Source organism: Lepisma saccharinum, chromosome 3, assembly GCF_977018435.1.
Source record: "Lepisma saccharinum chromosome 3, izLepSacc3.1, whole genome shotgun sequence".
In the NCBI taxonomy this organism is placed as follows: domain Eukaryota; kingdom Metazoa; phylum Arthropoda; class Insecta; order Zygentoma; family Lepismatidae; genus Lepisma; species Lepisma saccharinum.
In genome coordinates this window covers 3,206,428-3,231,541 of record NC_139231.1, presented here as the reverse complement: position 1 = coordinate 3,231,541, position 25,114 = coordinate 3,206,428, and the positions used below count along the sequence as shown (strand labels likewise).

At 35.9% G+C, this 25,114-nt stretch overlaps 1 protein-coding gene across 1 annotated transcript in view; it reads right to left on the bottom strand.

Annotated features, from left to right (window-relative positions):
* The window catches only part of LOC145984905 (uncharacterized), a 318,537-nt gene that overhangs the window by 126,656 nt on the left and 166,767 nt on the right, over window positions 1-25,114 (bottom strand). Inside the window, exon 2 of the mRNA XM_083118286.1 lies at window positions 8,799-8,928. Within this exon, the coding sequence (XP_082974412.1) occupies window positions 8,799-8,928 (130 nt within the window). The remainder of the gene's footprint in view (window positions 1-8,798; window positions 8,929-25,114) is intronic.

The following is a 25,114-nucleotide window of genomic DNA, read 5'->3' as shown; positions in this document are numbered from 1 at the left end:
ATTCACAGTTAGAATGCAAAATGTCAATTGTTCACGGATGGATATGTTCGCGGATGGTTTCGTCAACCATAATAGCAAAATATTGCCGACTTTTAATATCTGCTACCACGGAGTGCAAAACAGATCTCTCTAATATATCAATTATCTCGTTCTGAATGTCATGTGAGAGCCATTTGTAGTCCGAACGTCCCATCCACTACCCTAGTTCATGCACATCTTCTTTTGAAACTCTTTTTAGTAAAAATGTTAACAATACTCATAATTATATACTTAGTATATAGTAATAAGTCATGTGTTTTGCTGTCTCTGGTCATAGCCCCCCCCCCAAAAGTTGATGGTTTGGCGGTCTCAGCCCCCCAAAGTTGATGGTCTATAACATTTCAAATGTGTATTTAAAGTTAAGTTCATGTGGCCCAATTCAGAGTACACTTTACAAGAGAAGCAAAATAATACATTAGATCCTCTTAACCAAAATTATTTGGGTGGCTCTGCCCCCACATCGTTAATATTGGGGGGGCTCGAGCCCCCCCCCCCAAGCCCCATGGAGTCGGCGCCTCTGTCCATAGGTATAACTGAGGTTAAGGGGCCGCATCATATGACTAATCAACCAACAACCCAAAGAGGTAGGGGGCTTCAATGTTCAATTTATACGTTATGGAATTTCTCAGTTGACTTGTGCGTAAATAATTTGTACATATGAATCCATCAATAAACCATAGTAACAAATATGAATTTGTACATTAACTTTTCCTGTGAAGTAGAAATAAGTCCTTCACAACATCATTGATTTATTTATTGTTTTCAATGGCGAAGTTAAGGCACTTGCATTTTCTTCCACTTAATTATCATACGTAATAGTTTGAGAAACATATGAAAACTAAAAACTTTTAAATAAACATTTAGAAAGAAAAAGCACACAAACTGCAAGAAAAGTAAAAATTACGTAAAACATAAACACAATATGCAATATTCAGAAGAGGCAATGAGACGGTTGACCTTGAAGCTCGCATTTTCGTGTCACGCAACATAGTGCAAATAAATTCACGCTCTCCTGATAAGTAAACGTGTGCCATATGATTATTACGCAGTAAAGCCGCCTGACTCCTCCCTTCCTGACATACCATTGGATGTATTTATATAACATGTTCTGTGGTCGTTACTCTGAGAACACCCTGTACATATACTGTTTTCTCCGAATCCACATAAAGGGTTTAGATTGTGTTACAGTTATACAATGCTGGATACAGCCAATAGTCAGTAACAGACTAAAGAAAAAAAATCTAATTTCGCGCTTCTCATAGCATTGCCAGAGCTTCGAGTTGATTGAAGCCACATCGGAACAAAACATAAACAGAAAAATGAGATCCGAAAAACGAGGTAAAAATGAAACCCGAAACAGTTCAGTGATTACACGTCAGGTCGGGAAGTGGAAAAACGTGTTTGAAAGCCCGAATGGATTTCAACGTGGGGGGAAAAATCTCTCGGGAAATTTCTCCCGCACACACCGAGACAAAAAGAACGTACGGCAGTTGTTCTCTCCGGTGACCGAATGGAATTTGAACATTCCGGCATTTTTGCCGATTATCACTGCATTAGGGAATCTGGAAACCAAGCTGCATCCACACCATTGTTTATTGATTTCGAGGACAACAGCAACAAACAAAAAAAGCGCTACCGTTGTTCTCCCATTGAGCATATGAGGGAGGTATTGTTCTCTGGTTGGAAAAAAGGGATAAATTCCCTTCTGGTGCAGTTTTTCGGAGGGAAAGGCGGTAAAATGTGGTTTCGGCGTCACCGTCCAGAAAGAAATACCTTTGGGGAAGGGTGTTCGATTTCTGATAAGCATCAACGCTCATGACTATTTATCATTCCGATCATTAAAAAATCTAAAGCTAAATGTGGAAATATTACAGATTTTAACATTCCGTGAAGGCATACGAGTCGATGTGGAGTTATGGCTCCACACATTCACAACCTTGGACATTTGTGTAAGTTATGTAATCAGAACCTCCAGGTATCAATTTATTAGAGAGTGAGTGAAACCTGCAGCTTCTGCACGCATTGTTGGACAAATTCTAACCTGGAATCACCCATTCCGGGAATCGAACCCAAGTCTTCCGCGTGACAAACAGGATCTCCAAGGCTCTCCTTTTCGATTAATGCTATTACAAGTTGGAGCTGTGGTCACGGCGAATGACCCATTGTTAAGTGTTGAAACATGGCTATATTTTCCTTGGTGATTTGTTCACATTACGAAGATCTAAGATCAGGCTGTATATCGAATTGCTTAACATAAAGTAATTATCGAATTATACGTCGATTTATGATTCAAGTAAAAATATGTGCAATGCGCTTGCATGTTCATGAGAGTATGAGCCTGCACACGCGACAAACATGTTCCACATAGGCTATTGGACTTATAAAAGACCTAGACAAGCGGAAAAATCAAGCAACTTGTACTATCGCGAGTGTTTAACAGTGAAGATATCTCATAATTGTCGAGTACATTTTTTTGTTTTTCAGTACAGAACCTATCACCTACCTTCAAAGTGTAACGGCAAATAGACATCTTATAATTGCTTAGGATGCCTGAACAAACTAATCAATCAGGTTAATGGAAACCAGTGCCGGATCTACAAATCTTGCCCCCCCCCCCCCCCGCAAAATATTAGCAAAGCCCATCCCCTGCCTACCTACCTTCACACAGTTTGATTTGATATGAATTTAAAATTTTGGGTGCGTCAGCACTAAGGCTATTTTGCACCCGTCACATTATACGGGGTCCAGCCCCTTATCGTTACACATAACAACTCTAACGTTGCACACCTAAAATCATAAAATATTAAAATCTTCTGACTTTCGTTAAAAGCTGAGGCCGTAAAGGAGCACTCAGCACAAATAAGGACAAAACACAGGAAAACACAAACAAAATTATACTGGCCATGGGGCCAGTCGCCAGAGCCTCGTTAGTCTGCAGTCCAGCGTGTACTACGTGGAAGTGAGGTTGACTGTTGGGTGGAAGAAGCACCCCTTACACCACATCTTCACACAGTGTGTCTGTCTGTGTGTGTATATATATATATATATATATATATATATATATATATATATATATATATATATATATATATATACATATATATATAATGTGTGTGTGTGTGGGTAATTGTTGATCTCATGTTGACGAAGTCACATACAAACATACAAGAGCCTACAGGTGATTCAAAAGTCCCTTAACACCACCTATGAAAAGTAATGGATTTAGTCTCGGTACAATTGGTCATGATAGAAACAGGTTAGACTATTTTGCAATGGGACTACAGTATTCCCATCCTTTTCCCTCTATTCTCGCACATATTCATTCATAATATACCATGCGTTTTCCTTAATTCATTGTCTGATTGAAAAAGGAAATATACTGCTGGACAATGAAAACCGGACACCTTAATATTTGACATCTGAATTGCAATAACAGCTCGCAGGTATATTCCAGAATGTTCGGCAGATCATGTAGTACCATATGCACCATTCATAGGCTCGGACTTTGTTTATGCATTCGTACTTAATTCAGTTTCTGCAACATTTAGTTAGCCCTAGAATCAGAGCTTTTATCGACCCATTGCGTTATCACAAAAAATGCAAGTGTCCGGTTTTTTTGTCCAGCAGTATATTAAAATAGAAAGCGCACAAGCACAAGAAAGACACTCAAACTGAGTGATAGTTCCACATTATTGAATTGTTGTTTTAAGTCCACTTTATCTACAGAAAGGCTAATCGGGACTGAACTTACAGTTTAAAATATGATCCGAACCATTGTGCCATGTGCCTCTACCGGCTATCGAACCCGCGACCCCTTGATTACAAGGCGACGACGTTACCACTACTCCATTAGAGAGGCTTCCATATTATTGATTCTGCCCATTTCAGAGCAGAATCCTGCGTAATTTCCGACCTGTTGTGTGCGAAGTTTCTGTGCTCAAAAGTTATGTAACATATTGCAAGTTATACATTGGGTCCCTTATAGGTGGAGGTCAAACGAGAACTGGAGGGGCCCTGGCACCCTGCCCCCCCCCCCCCCCGTAGTGATGTGATATATATATGACAATGTTTTCTCACACCTGGAAAAATGATACATTTGTTACAATCATGCAGTCATAACTTTTCCTGATTAAAGATAGGTTGAAGTAACCTTCATCGCTGCATTTCTCGTGAAATTCTAGCCTGATTTGATTCTAGAGTGCGCGTCAAATCTCCTGCATATGGCGATAGCCAATAGCAGCGCACTGCAGCGGTGCCATGTCGAAATCTCACACGGAAAAGAGACAGCGTGGTTGAGTGAAACGCCTTTTCACGGAACTAGGCAACGCCGCACGTCTGTGATTCGCTGGTGCTGTTCAGCCGTTCAAGGCCATGTGCAGGAGATTTGACGCTCACTCTAGTCTGAGTACCACGCGGGAGACCCGGGGTGTGTGATGTAAGGCCCGGAATTTTTCCGGCTTTGTCCCCGCATAAATCGGCTCCATGGCCCAACCATCCTCAAAAAGAAGGCTGGAGCGTAGTGCTGATCAGATCACCTCCAAGATGTCCGACATCGAAAAATATGTGGGGTCCTACCCCCACATACGCTAAATGTGCCTTCACGGCACGGTGCTATATGCACAGGGAACTTTAAATTCACCTTTACCTATATATATATATATATATATATATATATATATATAATATTCGTTTCTGTACCCCTGAGAAACTACATTTATTTTTTACATACGCGAACCCTCTACTATGTCAATGGCCGAGGCCCCCCTAAAGGCTTACTTGTCTCCGCCCCCACCCACCCCGCACTTCGGGGTTTTGCGGCTTGTAGATCCGGCACTGAATGTGACAGTTCATTCAGTATATCACATCCCGATGGCGCAGTGGTAGCGCCGCCGCCTTGTAATAAAGGTGTCCCGAGTTCGATACCCAGTGGAGGCACAGGTCCAGTCCCAATTAGCCTTACTGTGCATAAAGTGGACTTAAAACACAAACTTGAATAGTATAGCACATGTTGTCTTCTTCATATCTGTAGTAGCTCTCGAATAATTGATAGGTGTCGATGGTGACTATTACGTAACAATTAGTTGCTGTTAGTGATATTATACACCTTTGTGTTACATATTTCCTTCTTGACACTCTGCTGAAAGTGTGCGGGCGATTTAAAAAGAAAGAGTTTCTTGTCTCATAATAACTTGAGAGAGCTTTAATAGACAATTTAATCACATGAACCAAATCTGAAATCATAATAACTCTAAAGGTAAAGTTCCCCATACTCGTTGCACCGTGTCATGAAGGCACACAGGGGGATGTGCAGGTAGGGTTCCACACATACACGATTACTGCAATTTTCTTCAGTGATGCGATCAGTACCATGCTCCGGCTGTCTTTAAACCCAGCTCCACCCAAAGTACCCATTTCTTAGAAGCTAGGCAAACCTCAGATCAACTTTGTACAGGGAAAAGGTCGGGAAAACTCCAAACTTATATCGCACACCCAGGGAGTCGAACCCGGGTTCCATGAGGCAGTCAGGCGACCTATCTACCGGGCCAACTCGAATCCGAAACTGATTGTGGCTTACATAAAATCACATCAGTGATTTATCCACACCCTAATACCCTCTTACCATCCTTAAAATTTCCTCAACACCCCAACCCCTAAAATGTTGGCTCTAAATTTACCCTTATACCCCTTGAATGCAAACTTACACCTCCACTGGGGAATTTTTTGATAAACCCATGAATCGCATGATTCTGAAACCAAAATTTCTCCCTTCAATAACGCAGGGGGCGGGGGGGACTTTTAGTTCCCTATCCACAATAGTTTCTGGAGTTGAATGATAGTTGTTTGCATGCTTACGCTTCTGTAGCTTCCTTCTAATCCTTCTAACACTCGGTCCTGAGAAGCGTGTAGTTTTTTGCCTTACGGGCAGAAAACGTGTGTCACTTCCAGGGGCAACGAAACGATGCATTCCCCCAGAGGGAAATCTCTAGAGCCTTTGCCAAGTTCTTGTTCCGTCTGTTGACGTCACCTGCGACTGGCTTCCAGAGGCCGGAGAACGGAACGGCAAAGGTTGTCCAAACAAAGTGTAGAATTTCTGCCTGGTGGCGGGAAATGGAAGCAAAAAGGAGCTTCTCTATTCATGGAGAGGACACTCAGCCGGGTAGAGTCACCGAGCACCAAAACGCCATCTTGATGGGAGTGGCCAGGATGGGAGTTCACAGCGTTTGGAGCAAAAACAAGAAGAATTGTAATATTGTGTTTATATGGAGCAGAGCACGTTCAAGTGGCAAACAAGAGGCAAGTCAGTGTCCCAGCCAGTGTGGGAATTAACTGGGGGAGGGAGGGATGCGAGGGATTCCCCCCACAGAGAATTGTACCCCCGGGAAAGGAGAATTATTCTTATCCCTGCCAGGATGTTTTTATCCCCTTCAAAGAAAATGCGATTGAAAACATATAGCGTACCATTTCTTAACTATCTAATAATCAAAGAAAATCAATCGTGTCCATTAATTGTTCAGTCATCAAAAAATTCCCTCCCAAAAAGTATGCAGCCTTCTGGATTAAAGGACACCTTTCTGAAACTGATTACTGAGTCGAGACACGTATTAAAGTGTTCACAAGAAACTTGTAGGTAGATTTCATGGATATTAAGTTTTGAACTTGGCAATAGAAATTTACTCAAGTTTTCTGTGTTACTAGCTCGATAGCTCTTTCTGTATGTGTGTGTGTGGGTTTGGGTTTTCTTAGAGTGTAAATGAACCTAAGTGTTTCTAGATTACGTGTAAATGTTATCATAAGATGTAATGACCTGAGGTTAGATCCACTTTTCTGAAGTACCGCAAGGCAATTGTATAGTTTGCTGACTGGTAACATACAAATTTCCATACGAAAAAAAATCCCGAAATGAAATCACAATTTCTCCACTCAGTTGACATCCACCCAGTGGCGACGATTGGGTTCCAAAACTGGGGAGGACAAGAACAGTTAAATTTTCATTGGGAGATAAAGTTTAGCATAGTGCGAGAGCAAAAGTGGCAAAAAGTGGGGGGAAACTGCCCCCTTGCCCCTTAATCGCCGCTACTGACTCCCCCAAAGCAAAAAGCTTAATTCTCACAGTGGTCCCAGTCAATTTCTACATCGCTTCCAGCATTCATTTCTTTTCACGAACTCTTTCCAATTTTTACTTTATCTGTCCATTTCACCCGTCCAAGGTACCCGTGTCAGTCTTCCCTTCCAAATAAACCTCGAGTTTCTTTACTTCAGGATAGCAAGAGAACTTTAATGTCCTCAGTTCCTGACAGAATTAGAAACAGTCTTTAAAAAACATCCTCAAATCAATTCAACTACCAATTGATGACAGGAAGAAGTGCAATATATGCTCGATTGATTGATTGAGTTGGTGTTTTAAGTCCACTTTGTGCACTTTTCGGGACTGGACCTACAGTTTAAAGTGGGATCCAAACCACAATATTACCACCCTTGATTACAAGGCGACGATGCTACCACTGCCCCATCGGGGAAGCCTAATATATGTTCGACAATGGCAACCTTCTTATTTATTTTTTAAAGAAATACGAATGCATATTTGATTGAGGAGAACATTTTTATTGATCGAACAGTCCGCTACTATCCTTCCAGCATGTAAATAAACCCCGTGGCTCTACAGCTCGTAGGGGCCTTAGCCTATCTCCCGACTGCCAGTCTCCCTCACACAATCCTACCTAAAGGTGTGGAGATCTTCAAGCAGTAATGGAGTAACGTGTGGTCAGCACGTCGAACCCCCAGCCATTATAGGAGATATCCGTGACCGGGTTACGCTACTCACTCATAGCTTCCCAATTTCCTCACGATGGTGGGTTGTCACCGGTCCTATACACAGGCCGAGAATCCAGGGACTGAACCCAGGCGGACTCGAACCCATGCCGTCGGAGCCCAAAGCACAGCGCCTTAGACCGCACGGCCACGGAGGAGGACCATTCCGGCATGTGCTCTCGGCCAATTCGCAGGCTATTGCAAGAATTTACTATTTCTACCGCTACTCACCTAATGGCGCTGATGCCCGACCTGTCTGCTACTACTAAAGAGGTTTCTAAAGCAGGTGAACTTTACGTTTGAGAGGCTTTTGGTTTTTAAGTATGTAGGTCTTGAAAACATTTTGGCAGCTGAGGAAGCAATGTATTCCAACACATTTGGAGTGAACAATCTTCAGGGTGAGATACGTGGAACAGAACAACACATTATTACATTTCCTCAAAGCTGGTGTTCTTGCAGGTTTCGCCGTAAACACAAAACTGGTGTATCAACGAGATATAAAATTTGTTTTATACCTAGATAGTCACATTCACTGCTACGAGTTACATATGCTGCAATTTTCAACAGCAGCAATGTTATTATTTTATTCTTCAATGGAGAAAACATTATTTTCCTTTTTCTTCAACCGTTTTTAACATCTAAACTTGTGTGTGTGTGTGTGTGTGTATATATATATATATATATATATATATATATATATATATATATATATATATTGTGGAAGCGACATTTTTCAGATTGTATTTTTAAACACCATGCGAATCGTATTATTCTGCCTTTCCGAATTGAGTGTGTAAAAATTTTCGGGCTAGAAATCGATCCGGAAGTAAGGGCGTACATAAGTACGCTGGACGATATATTTTCAATATCGCGATATATAGTCTGGACGATAAATCGGCCAACACTACTCTGTCCTAGTACATACTAGTACATGAAAGAGAGTCACTCACCCGCAACAAGGTTTCCATGATGGAACTGGCACACGGCGTCAGCCTCCAACCACGTGATCTGATCCCTGAAGAAGCGGTAGAAGACTGGAGATCCCTCCAGAGGCAGAACCCACGAGTTGGTTACGTTCACCTGTGAAAAACAAAGAGTGTAGGTTAGGGGATGCATCAAGTAACAGTGAAGTCAACACATAAACAGTTGTCCCATTACCTTGACGTCCTACGTCCCAGGGGTCCCGGGCTTGAATCTCGGCCTGGGCATGGAAGTTTTTTTGTAAGTATCTCTTGATGAAATTCATCAAATCATCACTCATTCTCATCTTCGAGGTTTGCCAAAATTGACAAGAGAATAGGCGACAAAACGTACCATCGACAAAACGTACCAGCGACAAAACGTACCATCGACAAAACGTACCAGCAACAAAATGTACCAGCGACAAAACGTACCTACCACCTGACCGGCTACCTGCGAAGGGTCTTCTAATGAGTCTTAAAATATTTGCGATGCGACAAAACGTACCACTTGATGGGACGGCATCAAAAATCATTTACCAAAATTACGATTTTCCCTAGTTTTCCTGTTTCCATCACACTTTATCCAGGCTTTGGACAGTTCCACACTGTTATTGGAATTTCCGCGTTTTGCAACCAACTATTCACAAAGTAATCAAAGAAAAGAGTTAGTTTATCTGATTCTGGGGCTTGAGAGTGTATTTCCAGCCATCCATCATAAACTTCCTCCGTTTTTAAGAAGGCCAGAGCGGCACACATGCGTATATGCAAACGGATTTCCTCATTCTATCCATACTCGACCTAACCTAACCTAACCTAAGAGATCAAAGTCGTAATGACTAGCTGGGTGCTGGATAGCGCACCATGTTGTAATGTCTGACATGTCAAGGGCAAGTTGAAGCGTTTTCCTAGAAGTGGTACGTTTTGTCGCGGGGTAAATATTTTGAAGGTATTAGTGGATCCTTCACAGGTAGCTGTTTATCTGAGTGGTACGTTTCGTCGCGAAAACCCAAGTGGTATGTTTTGTCGGGACACCTTGGCAAGAAAAGCAAGGTAAAATAAACCAAACCAACCAATCAAAGTTGTCTTCTATCAGCAATGTCGAATTATTAGGGGGGCCAACCCCCGTGGTGGAGTGCTTGGCACATCGCGCTACGACGCCCGGGTTCGAATCCCGGCCTGGGCATGGAAGTTTGTGAGTGTCCATTCATCAATTTCATCATATCATCACTCATCCTCATCTTTGCAAATTAACCAAAAGTGGCATAAAAAGCGAAGTAAAATAAAGCAAGTGAATCAATCAATCGAATTATTAGGTGACCATTACGTCACTTTCTGTATATTTATAAAGGATCGTCTCAAGATCTTGCATAGAAGGGTATGGGTTTGAGTCATGGGAATGTGTGCTTCATGTCGTTTGCTATTAATTCATTCTTATCTTCGAGATTAACCAAAAGATATAAATAGCGACAGTGGCGGCGAGTAGAGGGGGTGTGGGGCAGTTGCCCCCTCATCATGGCTTCTTAATGCTAAATCTTGTATACAAGAGAAAGTAAACTGTCCTTGCCCCCAGTTTTGGCACTCAATCACCTCTACTGACTAGCTATGTTAAGCAACTGAAACTTACATTGACAAGTCTACATTAGCAGACAAAACTCTCAAAATACCTGTTGGAAGCTAATACAGTTGTAGTTCATATAAAACAATGCAAAGAACGCTAAAAAACAAATGCCATATAAGTAATTAGACAGGACCAAACATTTTTTAAAGTTTATTTTATACATATAAAATAATAGGTATAACAAACGCCGAAATGTTTCTCTAGAGTTTACAGTTTCCAAGATATGCGCAGTTCACGCATCGGTGCTGGCGAGTGTTACGTCACAGTTACGTCAGCTTCCAGCAGATAAGCAGCACAAATCCAACGCGTGAAGTACGCGCATGCGCAGATGTCCTCCCACCTGGCTGGGGTAGATTATGGTTTCCGAAGCAGGAAATATCGACCACATGTAGCCACGTAATGACCGGCGTAATGAACATTGAGAAGCGTAGCGAAGGGGAACGAATCAGGTAACAGGGAACGCCGCATCAAAGCCACCGACGCGGAACCAGCGAGCTGAGAGTGGTTTTGGAAGGGGAAGGGGGAGGGATATAATTAGGTTGGAGCAATAATTCAACCCAGAGACTCCTAATTCTTTGACATTGTCAATGACAGTCTGCCATCTGCAAGTTCGTCGGTTGTCAATGGAAGTTTTAAAAGTCTGTTTTTCGCAAAATTTCTTGCAGGTATTTAAGCGTAAAGGATCAAATAAACATGATTTGCTCTGTACAATTATCACTAAGCCAAGCGTCAGGTTAACCTTGCAGCAGGTTTTATGTATCAATCCGCGCGAGAACTGAGCTCAGAATCTTCCGTGCCAGTCTTTCCTCAACCGCCGAGCTGCTTACATCGGAGACACTGAGAAAATCTACAGTATTGCCAACCGCACAACACATCAAAACCCGCATGCATGTCAAGTGGATTGTATTTTTGCTTCTCTTTGTCTCCTGAAACATAACATTTTAAAAGTACTTTCTGCGCATATATTATTTAATAAATGTGTCATTAATATAAGAGCGAAACAACTTCTAAACATGAGAGCATGTGTGTATATTTCGAGCACGCAAAAATAAAAATAAACAAAGATAAAAGTAAACAACAGTAGTAGGTACATTAGATAACGTCGGTCGCTGCATGGGTGGTCTTTAATTTGCACGTACTTATAACTAATTTGCACGGGTTTTAATTAATTCGCATGTACTTAGAACTAATTTGCATGTACTTAGAGTACTTTACATTTATGTGTTTGCTTGTTTATAACTTTTTATGAATATATAATTATTTATTTTATGAAAAATATGTATATAAAAGGTAATTAGAGGTACTAAATGCTATGCATATGTTTTTATATTCATTACTGCAAAGTATGTAATGTATAAATCGATAATATTAATGTTTATAATATTGAAAATAAGTTTTCTATGGTTTATGAACCGCTATGAACGGTGGTAATGGCTGTAGGTACAGGTCCAATTACGATTGGGGACGGTCCCGGTACTCGAACCCGTGATATGTAATATTATTAATTAGTACTATGTTTTAATGTTATATGTTATGAAACACGATGGTGCAACACGCTAGACAGAATACTGTCTCAGAATTTCGACTCGGCGGTGATGCCAGACAGAGAGAATGAATTAATATTCAGCGCAGGTATAGGAGAAAGGAATTTTGGGGAAGCGCGCTCAAGGTCAAATGACGTCAGAACGTCAGAACAAAGGAAGAACCTGATTGACCAATCAGAGAACGCGTCGGTAGATTTTCAGAACCGGTTTTTTCAAGGTTAACCAGTACGCAAGAACAGGGGAAAGCTATGCAATGCTGTAGGGCAGGGGAGGGATTCAACCAGACAACAAAGGATGTCTGAGAATGCGCAGCAAGGGTTAAATCTCTGAAGCTATGCGGTTTCCGCCGCCAATTAATATTCCGCTCAGGTTTGCCTCCAAGGCACAGGACGCTTTAGCGCAGGTTTTTTTTATCTGTACTATGAAGAAGGGAGAGCTATTAGGGACGGGGCCTACAGTTTTCACCATTTGCTTTTATCACGGGGTAACGATCCTAGGACCCTTTGATTATTGATTTAGGTAGTGAATGTATGTTACTGTGTGCTATTTAACTTAATTTTGAGTTTATTTTTTACCAAACTTTGACTTTATGTCAAACATTTTCACAGCTTATCCTTATTTTTACCAAAATAACACTATTTTATCTATTCAGGCAACATTTTTTATTAAATTTTGGACTCGCAAAGATATTTTTACAACTTTTTAACTTATTATTTTACGATTTTATACCTATTTTTACCAAAATAACACTATTTGTACTATTCAGGCAACACTTTTATTAAATTTTGGACTCACAAAGACATTTTTTCAACTTTTAACTTATTATTTTACAACTTTAAGTTAATTTTTTACCAAAATAACACTATTTGTACTATTCAAGCAACATTTTTTATTAAATTTTGGACTCACAAAGACATTTTTTTTCTACGTTTAACTTATTATTTTACAACTTTATATTAATTTTTTACCAAAATAACACTATTTGTACTATTCAGGCAACATTTTTTATTAAATTTTGGACTCACAAAAAGACATTTTCTAAACTTTTAACTTATTATTTTACAATTTTATACCTATTTTTAACCTAAATAACACTATTTATACTATTCAGGAAAGATTTTTAGTTATATTTTCGACACACAAAGTGTGTGTTCTCAACTTTTATCTGTTTATTTCACAAGTTTAGGCTTATTTTTACCAAAATAACACAATTCTATCTGTTCAGGAAAGACTTTGTTATATTTTCGACACACAAAGTGTGAGTTTTCAATTTTTATCTGTTTATTTTACAAGTTTAGCCTAATATTTACTCAAATGACACTATTTATATTATTCAGGCACCATTTTTATTACATTTTGGACTCTCAAAGACACACACACACACACACACACACACACACACACACACAGATAGAGAGAGAGAGAGAGAGAGAGAGAGAGAGAGAGAGAGAGATTTTCCAAGTTTACAGGATTATTCTCTAGTTTACTCAAATAACACAATTTAGATGTGTTTTGAATTATATTTTGGATGCAAAAGTATGTTTTGACAAGTTCTACCCTTTTATTTTACAAGTTTAGGCTTATTATTACTCAAATAACACAATTTAATCCAGTCAGGAAGGATTTGTTATTATATTTTGGATGCACAAAGAGAGGTTTTCAACTTTTTTATTGATTTTTTGCAGGGTATGTATTAATTTTTATTTATTTTGTTTTGTATTATATATACATTTACAAATTTTTAACTTAGAGTTTAGTATTTATTTAATTTTTTTCCAAAACACTAAAAAAAAGTACTTTTAGCTAAAATGTAAGCTTCAGAATATATTATTATTATTATTATTATTATTATTATTATTATTATTATTATTATTAGGGTTTACTGATTTCCACTATGCTATTTTTGGTTCTGTATTTCTATATGTATTTATTTAGGTCCGGTTACGCCTGCTATGTAGGAAAGTTTGTTTATTTTAGAGTTTGCTGAGTATTTTGTTACTGCTATACTAGGTAAAGTTTCCAAAATATATCAGGAAGGGCTCCATCCATATACTTTTGTTTTTGCTGTTTGGAGATGATACGATCAGCATCACTCTCCATCTGCTTTTTATTTTATGTACCCAATATTATTTTGAGGCTTAGTGAATTCTAGAGCCTATTTATGCAGGAGAGAGGGCTTGAAAATTTTCATTTCAGATAACCCACAACTATTTGTCAGAGTATTTTAAAGGATATTTTATACTTATTATGTGCTACTAGAATATCAAAGCTTGCTTAATTTTTATGTCTGTAACGCTGTTATTGTATTTCTAGCTAAGGTTTACTGGATAAAGTACACGAAATGTTTATCATTTCAACTATTTGCTTTTATACGAAGCCAAATTTTTAGTGTAACGAAAATTATTGTGTGTCTATAAAGACTGAAATACCTTTCCCGATGGGTCCATAACTGGACGCTTACGAACATTGTTCCTTTTATTTTAAAAAAATATAACCATTTATCAATATATTGACAATTCACAGGACAAGACGAAGTTCACAGACGACTGACTATATGGACCATAGGTCCACTTGCTAAATTTTTTCTATGCTAGAAGAATAATTTAGCTTTATAGCCTTTTTCAAGGTATTTTAGAAGTATTACTGGTTTTTTGGGTGCATCAACATTTGGGTTATTTCCATTTGGTTTATTATACGAGGCTACAATCACTATATATCTATGAGGACTAAAATCCTCTGATTGAAACTAAAACCTTAGGCTGTAACTAGGGACTTAGTATGTGTATAACGACAATTTATAGGACAACACGATCCTTACAAAGGATTGTAGGTGATGTAGGCCCACACGCCAGAGCTTTGTTAATCTGCAAGAAGCATTTACAGCTAATGCTACGAGGAAATGAGGTTGATTTTTTACTGTTTCAAAAGAATGCTATCTTTTTATACACCCAATATTTGCTTTTTCAAGTAACTACATGTGCCAGAAGCACTTACAGGCCAACTCTAACTAGACTTCGGTTTATGTAAATGTAGCAAGAACTATATTTCTGAGGAAGCACGCAAAAGCAGATTACCAGATTAAAGTATCAGAAAAACAGATTTTTCTATGCAAGTATATTTTTATTGACTGGATTATTTAACAGATCAAACAGGAAGACTGCAAAATTCATTAAATGTAGGTCTATCGTATAGGTGGTTTCAGAGATATAAAAAGAACAAATATAAGATTTCGCTTTTTTTGCTTCTGAGGCTAATCGCGACGCTAAGGGTAAATGGCGAGGAAATGTAACGGAGGAGAAACAGTCCCAAAAGATATGGGCTGCATGTAAGTTAATACCACAGAGATATTACAGTAGGTGTAGGTTCTACCACCAGAACTTTTCTATTATAATAATACTAGTTATGCTGTACTGTTAACTAAAGATGCTGATATTTGAGAAACTTAAAAGCTTACTCACGACTTACTGTTGCACAAGATCCGATGACAAAATTTAAAAATTGTAATCGCCCAGACAGGGATTCGAACCCTGGTCAGATAGGTTAAAAGCCTAACGCTATACTAACTAAACTATCTGGGCACAAGGTATTCTTTTCTTGAAAAGTTTGTTATGTTAAGAAATATATTGAAACATTTGAGAACAATCTTGGTCTGGTTCGACAGAGAAGGAGACCACATTTCCACTTTTTACAGACTGGGTGTATTTTTCCACTATAGAGGCCTTCACTATATGTAATTCGAAATGCTAAAGTTCATTTAGCTTCCAAAATTGAGGTAAATATTGTGTTTGGCGAGATTAACAAGTTACAATTATATCCAGTTACGGACAAATAAAGCTAAAACTCTCAGATTTACTGTACTAGCCAAGTTTTAGTAACATTTTTCTCACTTTAGTACAAATACCAAAGAAATAGGTATATTTTATTTATAATTTGACAAAATGTACTAGTATTTAATTCACAAAGTTAGGTAAAAAGCAGTATTTTTAAAAAAATATTGTTACTGCCTTCAAATTTTATGTTATTTAGCCACTAACAACTGGTTTACACTGTTTGGCATCCTTTAAATAGGAAAAGAAGGAATTATTTGTTTAGTATTTTTACTACTTTATATTTATTTAAGAAAACAATTCTACAGTTTAACTTAATTTTTAACAAATTGTTACTAATTTATATATCAAAGTTATGTTATTTAGAGTGTATGAAGGCGTATAAAGTTAATATTTGTACTTATCAGTGCAACTAACAATTATATTTTACACACAAAAGATGATGTTTACAGTTAAATTATTTGAATCAGAGAATAATATTTTACAGTAATTGATTCATTCAGCACTAGTCAGTACTTTTATGCATCAGAAAGTTTTCTTAATTTTCTATTACGCATGCTATTTTGGGCTATTCTTAAAATGTATTTCTAAGGCAAACTGGTTTAATTTTCTGCTTATAATGCAAAGTTGACATAGTTTTCGCACAATGCATTGTACATTTGTTATATCCTCTACTTACAATCCATATATTATGCTTATTTAATGTATAACTAACTAAGTCTCTAGCCTTTTTACACCCGAATGTTTATGACTGCAGCAACACATGCCTTTCATCTGTCCCTGTCCTGAGGAAGATCTATATACTCCTTTCCTTCCCTACCAATTTCCTTTAGGTCCATCTCTACATTATCCCTCCATCTTTGTTTTGGTCTTTCTATTGGTCTTTTACCATCAGGTTTTCCAACAAGAATCCTGTATACTCTTTTTTCCTCTCCCATATGTACCACATGATCTACACACCTAAGTCTTTTTGATTTAAGCATTCTAATAATATCTGGACATGAATACAAATTATGTACTTCTAAATTATGTAATTTTCTCCATTTATCTGTCTACTCATCTGTTTTAGGCTCAAATATTTTCCTAGGGATTTTATTTTCAAATACTCTCAATTTATGTTTTTTTTTCAATGTAAGGGACCAAGTTTGTTTACTGTATTTAACTTTTATTTCTTGTAATTAACAAAAATTAAAAGCTTATACTGTAGTTATTATATATTTTTCTATCAGCTTATTTTGAAATTAATATTATTAGGTATAGTCTTTGATTTATAACTATATTGCTTTTCTATCAATTTATCTAAGAGTACATGCAGACAAACATATGTGTACACACTTTTATGTACATAGATATGCCTTTTTTTCAATATTTTAGTATGAAGATTGCACTTTAGCTATTCAAGCAAGGGTAGGACATCGGGGAGGCCAAAGGTAGGAAAGGTAGGATTTCTGATAATTTGTTGCAGGATTTTGTTTTCCAAGTATAGATGAGAACTGAGCTGGGAGACTGTTTTGAACCTTTTCATGAGAGTTTGCATGTGAACTGTATGCAAATTGAGCACTATTGACTGTGCATGCTTCTAAGACTTGCTGTTATTTCACATCAACTCTGTGAGACTGTAGACAGTTTAACCATTTCAAGTAGTTTCTATTGATTGTATTTGTATATGTTTTGGGGACTTAGCAGTTTTATGTTATGAGGCAGTTTATTGTAGAATATTTTTACCGGATTGTTTTGAGATATTGAGTGTCTGCTGTTTTACTTGTAATTATTTTCCTTCTTGTGTTGTGTATTTGACTATCTTTTGTTCAAGTTCATAGTATTTAGAATAATTGTTATTGACTTGTAGATGTAGAGAGTAATAATCCTTTGCAAGATGCCCTATACTTTAGTCTGAATATTATTCTTAGTGTTCACTTTTGAAGCCTTAGTATTCTGGTAGTATTATTAATGTAGAGGTAAATTAGGCTGAAACGTAGGCATTTTTTCTGATAAATTATACTCACTTAGTTGTTTCAGCAGGTAGAAGTTGCATGATGGTTTACTGCTGATGATGTTCATTTGCTCTTCTTATGTACTACGTATGATGTAGCTTACTTGAGTAACTGGAATTTTCTACTGAAAAAAGGATTGCTTGTCTATTTTATTCCTATGTTGTTGAGTTTGTCCATAAGCAAGCCATGTTTTTACTCTATTCTATGCCTTGGAAGAATCTAGATATATTGTGTTTGCAGTTTTATGCTTCTCTAAGGTTTCAGCTATGTAGTTTTTTAAACTATGCTGTGGGTGTGACTATTGATTTCTCTTTCTGGATGCCATGTTGGTTTCTGTGTATTCCTCTTGCTGCTTGAATTTGACTTAGGTTGTTTGCTTTTTTTCTTAGATCTTTATTTGTTTATTTGCTCAGTATTTTTTTATTTTTTGAATTTTAATTACTTTAATTTTACATTAACTAACACATTTTACTTTAACAACAAAAGAATTTACTCTAGTATAAAAACTTCTACTAGCAAAAATGTGCTATTATAACTTTTAATTTTAGAAAATTGTATTTTTAAAACTTTAACTTTGAAAAATTGATTTTTAATTACTTTAATTTTACATTAACTAACATATTTTTCTTTAACAACAAAATAATTTACTTTAGTATAAAAACTTCTACTAAAAAAATGTACTATTATAACTTCTAATTTTAGAAAATTGTATTTTTAAAACTTTAACTTTGAAAAATTGAATTTTAACGCACTTTGACTTTAACAATGTACTTTGATTTTTTTATATAAAAGAATATTAAAAAATAAAAAAATACTGAACAAATAAACAAATAAAGATCTAAGAAAAAAAGCAAACAACCTAAGTCAAATTCAAGCAGCAAGAGGAATACACAGAAACCAACATGGCATCCAGAAAGAGAAATCAATAGTCACACCCACAGCACAGTTTAAAAAACTACATAGCTGAAACCTTAGAGAAGCATAAAACTGCAAACACAATATATCTAGATTCTTCCAAGGCATAGAATAGAGTAAAAACATGGCTTGCTTATGGACAAACTCAACAACATAGGAATAAAATAGACAAGCAATCCTTTTTTCAGTAGAAAATTCCAGTTACTCAAGTAAGCTACATCATACGTAGTACATAAGAAGAGCAAATGAACATCATCAGCAGTAAACCATCATGCAACTTCTACCTGCTGAAACAACTAAGTGAGTATAATTTATCAGAAAAAATGCCTACGTTTCAGCCTAATTTACCTCTACATTAATAATACTACCAGAATACTAAGGCTTCAAAAGTGAACACTAAGAATAATATTCAGACTAAAGTATAGGGCATCTTGCAAAGGATTATTACTCTCTACATCTACAAGTCAATAACAATTATTCTAAATACTATGAACTTGAACAAAAGATAGTCAAATACACAACACAAGAAGGAAAATAATTACAAGTAAAACAGCAGACACTCAATATCTCAAAACAATCCGGTAAAAATATTCTACAATAAACTGCCTCATAACATAAAACTGCTAAGTCCCCAAAACATATACAAATACAATCAATAGAAACTACTTGAAATGGTTAAACTGTCTACAGTCTCACAGAGTTGATGTGAAATAACAGCAAGTCTTAGAAGCATGCACAGTCAATAGTGCTCAATTTGCATACAGTTCACATGCAAACTCTCATGAAAAGGTTCAAAACAGTCTCCCAGCTCAGTTCTCATCTATACTTGGAAAACAAAATCCTGCAACAAATTATCAGAAATCCTACCTTTCCTACCTTTGGCCTCCCCGATGTCCTACCCTTGCTTGAATAGCTAAAGTGCAATCTTCATACTAAAATATTGAAAAAAAGGCATATCTATGTACATAAAAGTGTGTACACATATGTTTGTCTGCATGTACTCTTAGATAAATTGATAGAAAAGCAATATAGTTATAAATCAAAGACTATACCTAATAATATTAATTTCAAAATAAGCTGATAGAAAAATATATAATAACTACAGTATAAGCTTTTAATTTTTGTTAATTACAAGAAATAAAAGTTAAATACAGTAAACAAACTTGGTCCCTTACATTGAAAAAAAAACATAAATTGAGAGTATTTGAAAATAAAATCCCTAGGAAAATATTTGAGCCTAAAACAGATGAGTAGACAGATAAATGGAGAAAATTACATAATTTAGAAGTACATAATTTGTATTCATGTCCAGATATTATTAGAATGCTTAAATCAAAAAGACTTAGGTGTGTAGATCATGTGGTACATATGGGAGAGGAAAAAAGAGTATACAGGATTCTTGTTGGAAAACCTGATGGTAAAAGACCAATAGAAAGACCAAAACAAAGATGGAGGGATAATGTAGAGATGGACCTAAAGGAAATTGGTAGGGAAGGAAAGGAGTATATAGATCTTCCTCAGGACAGGGACAGATGAAAGGCATGTGTTGCTGCAGTCATAAACATTCGGGTGTAAAAAGGCTAGAGACTTAGTTAGTTATACATTAAATAAGCATAATATATGGATTGTAAGTAGAGGATATAACAAATGTACAATGCATTGTGCGAAAACTATGTCAACTTTGCATTATAAGCAGAAAATTAAACCAGTTTGCCTTAGAAATACATTTTAAGAATAGCCCAAAATAGCATGCGTAATAGAAAATTAAGAAAACTTTCTGATGCATAAAAGTACTGACTAGTGCTGAATGAATCAATTACTGTAAAATATTATTCTCTGATTCAAATAATTTAACTGTAAACATCATCTTTTGTGTGTAAAATATAATTGTTAGTTGCACTGATAAGTACAAATATTAACTTTATACGCCTTCATACACTCTAAATAACATAACTTTGATATATAAATTAGTAACAATTTGTTAAAAATTAAGTTAAACTGTAGAATTGTTTTCTTAAATAAATATAAAGTAGTAAAAATACTAAACAAATAATTCCTTCTTTTCCTATTTAAAGGATGCCAAACAGTGTAAACCAGTTGTTAGTGGCTAAATAACATAAAATTTGAAGGCAGTAACAATATTTTTTTAAAAATACTGCTTTTTACCTAACTTTGTGAATTAAATACTAGTACATTTTGTCAAATTATAAATAAAATATACCTATTTCTTTGGTATTTGTACTAAAGTGAGAAAAATGTTACTAAAACTTGGCTAGTACAGTAAATCTGAGAGTTTTAGCTTTATTTGTCCGTAACTGGATATAATTGTAACTTGTTAATCTCGCCAAACACAATATTTACCTCAATTTTGGAAGCTAAATGAACTTTAGCATTTCGAATTACATATAGTGAAGGCCTCTATAGTGGAAAAATACACCCAGTCTGTAAAAAGTGGAAATGTGGTCTCCTTCTCTGTCGAACCAGACCAAGATTGTTCTCAAATGTTTCAATATATTTCTTAACATAACAAACTTTTCAAGAAAAGAATACCTTGTGCCCAGATAGTTTAGTTAGTATAGCGTTAGGCTTTTAACCTATCTGACCAGGGTTCGAATCCCTGTCTGGGCGATTACAATTTTTAAATTTTGTCATCGGATCTTGTGCAACAGTAAGTCGTGAGTAAGCTTTTAAGTTTCTCAAATATCAGCATCTTTAGTTAACAGTACAGCATAACTAGTATTATTATAATAGAAAAGTTCTGGTGGTAGAACCTACACCTACTGTAATATCTCTGTGGTATTAACTTACATGCAGCCCATATCTTTTGGGACTGTTTCTCCTCCGTTACATTTCCTCGCCATTTACCCTTAGCGTCGCGATTAGCCTCAGAAGCAAAAAAAGCGAAATCTTATATTTGTTCTTTTTATATCTCTGAAACCACCTATACGATAGACCTACATTTAATGAATTTTGCAGTCTTCCTGTTTGATCTGTTAAATAATCCAGTCAATAAAAATATACTTGCATAGAAAAATCTGTTTTTCTGATACTTTAATCTGGTAATCTGCTTTTGCGTGCTTCCTCAGAAATATAGTTCTTGCTACATTTACATAAACCGAAGTCTAGTTAGAGTTGGCCTGTAAGTGCTTCTGGCACATGTAGTTACTTGAAAAAGCAAATATTGGGTGTATAAAAAGATAGCATTCTTTTGAAACAGTAAAAAATCAACCTCATTTCCTCGTAGCATTAGCTGTAAATGCTTCTTGCAGATTAACAAAGCTCTGGCGTGTGGGCCTACATCACCTACAATCCTTTGTAAGGATCGTGTTGTCCTATAAATTGTCGTTATACACATACTAAGTCCCTAGTTACAGCCTAAGGTTTTAGTTTCAATCAGAGGATTTTAGTCCTCATAGATATATAGTGATTGTAGCCTCGTATAATAAACCAAATGGAAATAACCCAAATGTTGATGCACCCAAAAAACCAGTAATACTTCTAAAATACCTTGAAAAAGGCTATAAAGCTAAATTATTCTTCTAGCATAGAAAAAATTTAGCAAGTGGACCTATGGTCCATATAGTCAGTCGTCTGTGAACTTCGTCTTGTCCTGTGAATTGTCAATATATTGATAAATGGTTATATTTTTTTAAAATAAAAGGAACAATGTTCGTAAGCGTCCAGTTATGGACCCATCGGGAAAGGTATTTCAGTCTTTATAGACACACAATAATTTTCGTTACACTAAAAATTTGGCTTCGTATAAAAGCAAATAGTTGAAATGATAAACATTTCGTGTACTTTATCCAGTAAACCTTAGCTAGAAATACAATAACAGCGTTACAGACATAAAAATTAAGCAAGCTTTGATATTCTAGTAGCACATAATAAGTATAAAATATCCTTTAAAATACTCTGACAAATAGTTGTGGGTTATCTGAAATGAAAATTTTCAAGCCCTCTCTCCTGCATAAATAGGCTCTAGAATTCACTAAGCCTCAAAATAATATTGGGTACATAAAATAAAAAGCAGATGGAGAGTGATGCTGATCGTATCATCTCCAAACAGCAAAAACAAAAGTATATGGATGGAGCCCTTCCTGATATATTTTGGAAACTTTACCTAGTATAGCAGTAACAAAATACTCAGCAAACTCTAAAATAAACAAACTTTCCTACATAGCAGGCGTAACCGGACCTAAATAAATACATATAGAAATACAGAACCAAAAATAGCATAGTGGAAATCAGTAAACCCTAATAATAATAATAATAATAATAATAATAATAATAATAATAATAATATATTCTGAAGCTTACATTTTAGCTAAAAGTACTTTTTTTTAGTGTTTTGGAAAAAAATTAAATAAATACTAAACTCTAAGTTAAAAATTTGTAAATGTATATATAATACAAAACAAAATAAATAAAAATTAATACATACCCTGCAAAAAATCAATAAAAAAGTTGAAAACCTCTCTTTGTGCATCCAAAATATAATAACAAATCCTTCCTGACTGGATTAAATTGTGTTATTTGAGTAATAATAAGCCTAAACTAGTAAAATAAAAGGGTAGAACTTGTCAAAACATACTTTTGCATCCAAAATATAATTCAAAACACATCTAAATTGTGTTATTTGAGTAAACTAGAGAATAATCCTGTAAACTTGGAAAATCTCTCTCTCTCTCTCTCTCTCTCTCTCTCTCTCTCTATCTGTGTGTGTGTGTGTGTGTGTGTGTGTGTGTCTTTGAGAGTCCAAAATGTAATAAAAATGGTGCCTGAATAATATAAATAGTGTCATTTGAGTAAATATTAGGCTAAACTTGTAAAATAAACAGATAAAAATTGAAAACTCACACTTTGTGTGTCGAAAATATAACAAAGTCTTTCCTGAACAGATAGAATTGTGTTATTTTGGTAAAAATAAGCCTAAACTTGTGAAATAAACAGATAAAAGTTGAGAACACACACTTTGTGTGTCGAAAATATAACTAAAAATCTTTCCTGAATAGTATAAATAGTGTTATTTAGGTTAAAAATAGGTATAAAATTGTAAAATAATAAGTTAAAAGTTTAGAAAATGTCTTTTTGTGAGTCCAAAATTTAATAAAAAATGTTGCCTGAATAGTACAAATAGTGTTATTTTGGTAAAAAATTAATATAAAGTTGTAAAATAATAAGTTAAACGTAGAAAAAAAATGTCTTTGTGAGTCCAAAATTTAATAAAAAATGTTGCTTGAATAGTACAAATAGTGTTATTTTGGTAAAAAATTAACTTAAAGTTGTAAAATAATAAGTTAAAAGTTGAAAAAATGTCTTTGTGAGTCCAAAATTTAATAAAAGTGTTGCCTGAATAGTACAAATAGTGTTATTTTGGTAAAAATAGGTATAAAATCGTAAAATAATAAGTTAAAAAGTTGTAAAAATATCTTTGCGAGTCCAAAATTTAATAAAAAATGTTGCCTGAATAGATAAAATAGTGTTATTTTGGTAAAAATAAGGATAAGCTGTGAAAATGTTTGACATAAAGTCAAAGTTTGGTAAAAAATAAACTCAAAATTAAGTTAAATAGCACACAGTAACATACATTCACTACCTAAATCAATAATCAAAGGGTCCTAGGATCGTTACCCCGTGATAAAAGCAAATGGTGAAAACTGTAGGCCCCGTCCCTAATAGCTCTCCCTTCTTCATAGTACAGATAAAAAAAACCTGCGCTAAAGCGTCCTGTGCCTTGGAGGCAAACCTGAGCGGAATATTAATTGGCGGCGGAAACCGCATAGCTTCAGAGATTTAACCCTTGCTGCGCATTCTCAGACATCCTTTGTTGTCTGGTTGAATCCCTCCCCTGCCCTACAGCATTGCATAGCTTTCCCCTGTTCTTGCGTACTGGTTAACCTTGAAAAAACCGGTTCTGAAAATCTACCGACGCGTTCTCTGATTGGTCAATCAGGTTCTTCCTTTGTTCTGACGTTCTGACGTCATTTGACCTTGAGCGCGCTTCCCCAAAATTCCTTTCTCCTATACCTGCGCTGAATATTAATTCATTCTCTCTGTCTGGCATCACCGCCGAGTCGAAATTCTGAGACAGTATTCTGTCTAGCGTGTTGCACCATCGTGTTTCATAACATATAACATTAAAACATAGTACTAATTAATAATATTACATATCACGGGTTCGAGTACCGGGACCGTCCCCAATCGTAATTGGACCTGTACCTACAGCCATTACCACCGTTCATAGCGGTTCATAAACCATAGAAAACTTACTTTCAATATTATAAACATTAATATTATCGATTTATACATTACATACTTTGCAGTAATGAATATAAAAACATATGCATAGCATTTAGTACCTCTAATTACCTTTTATATACATATTTTTCATAAAATAAATAAT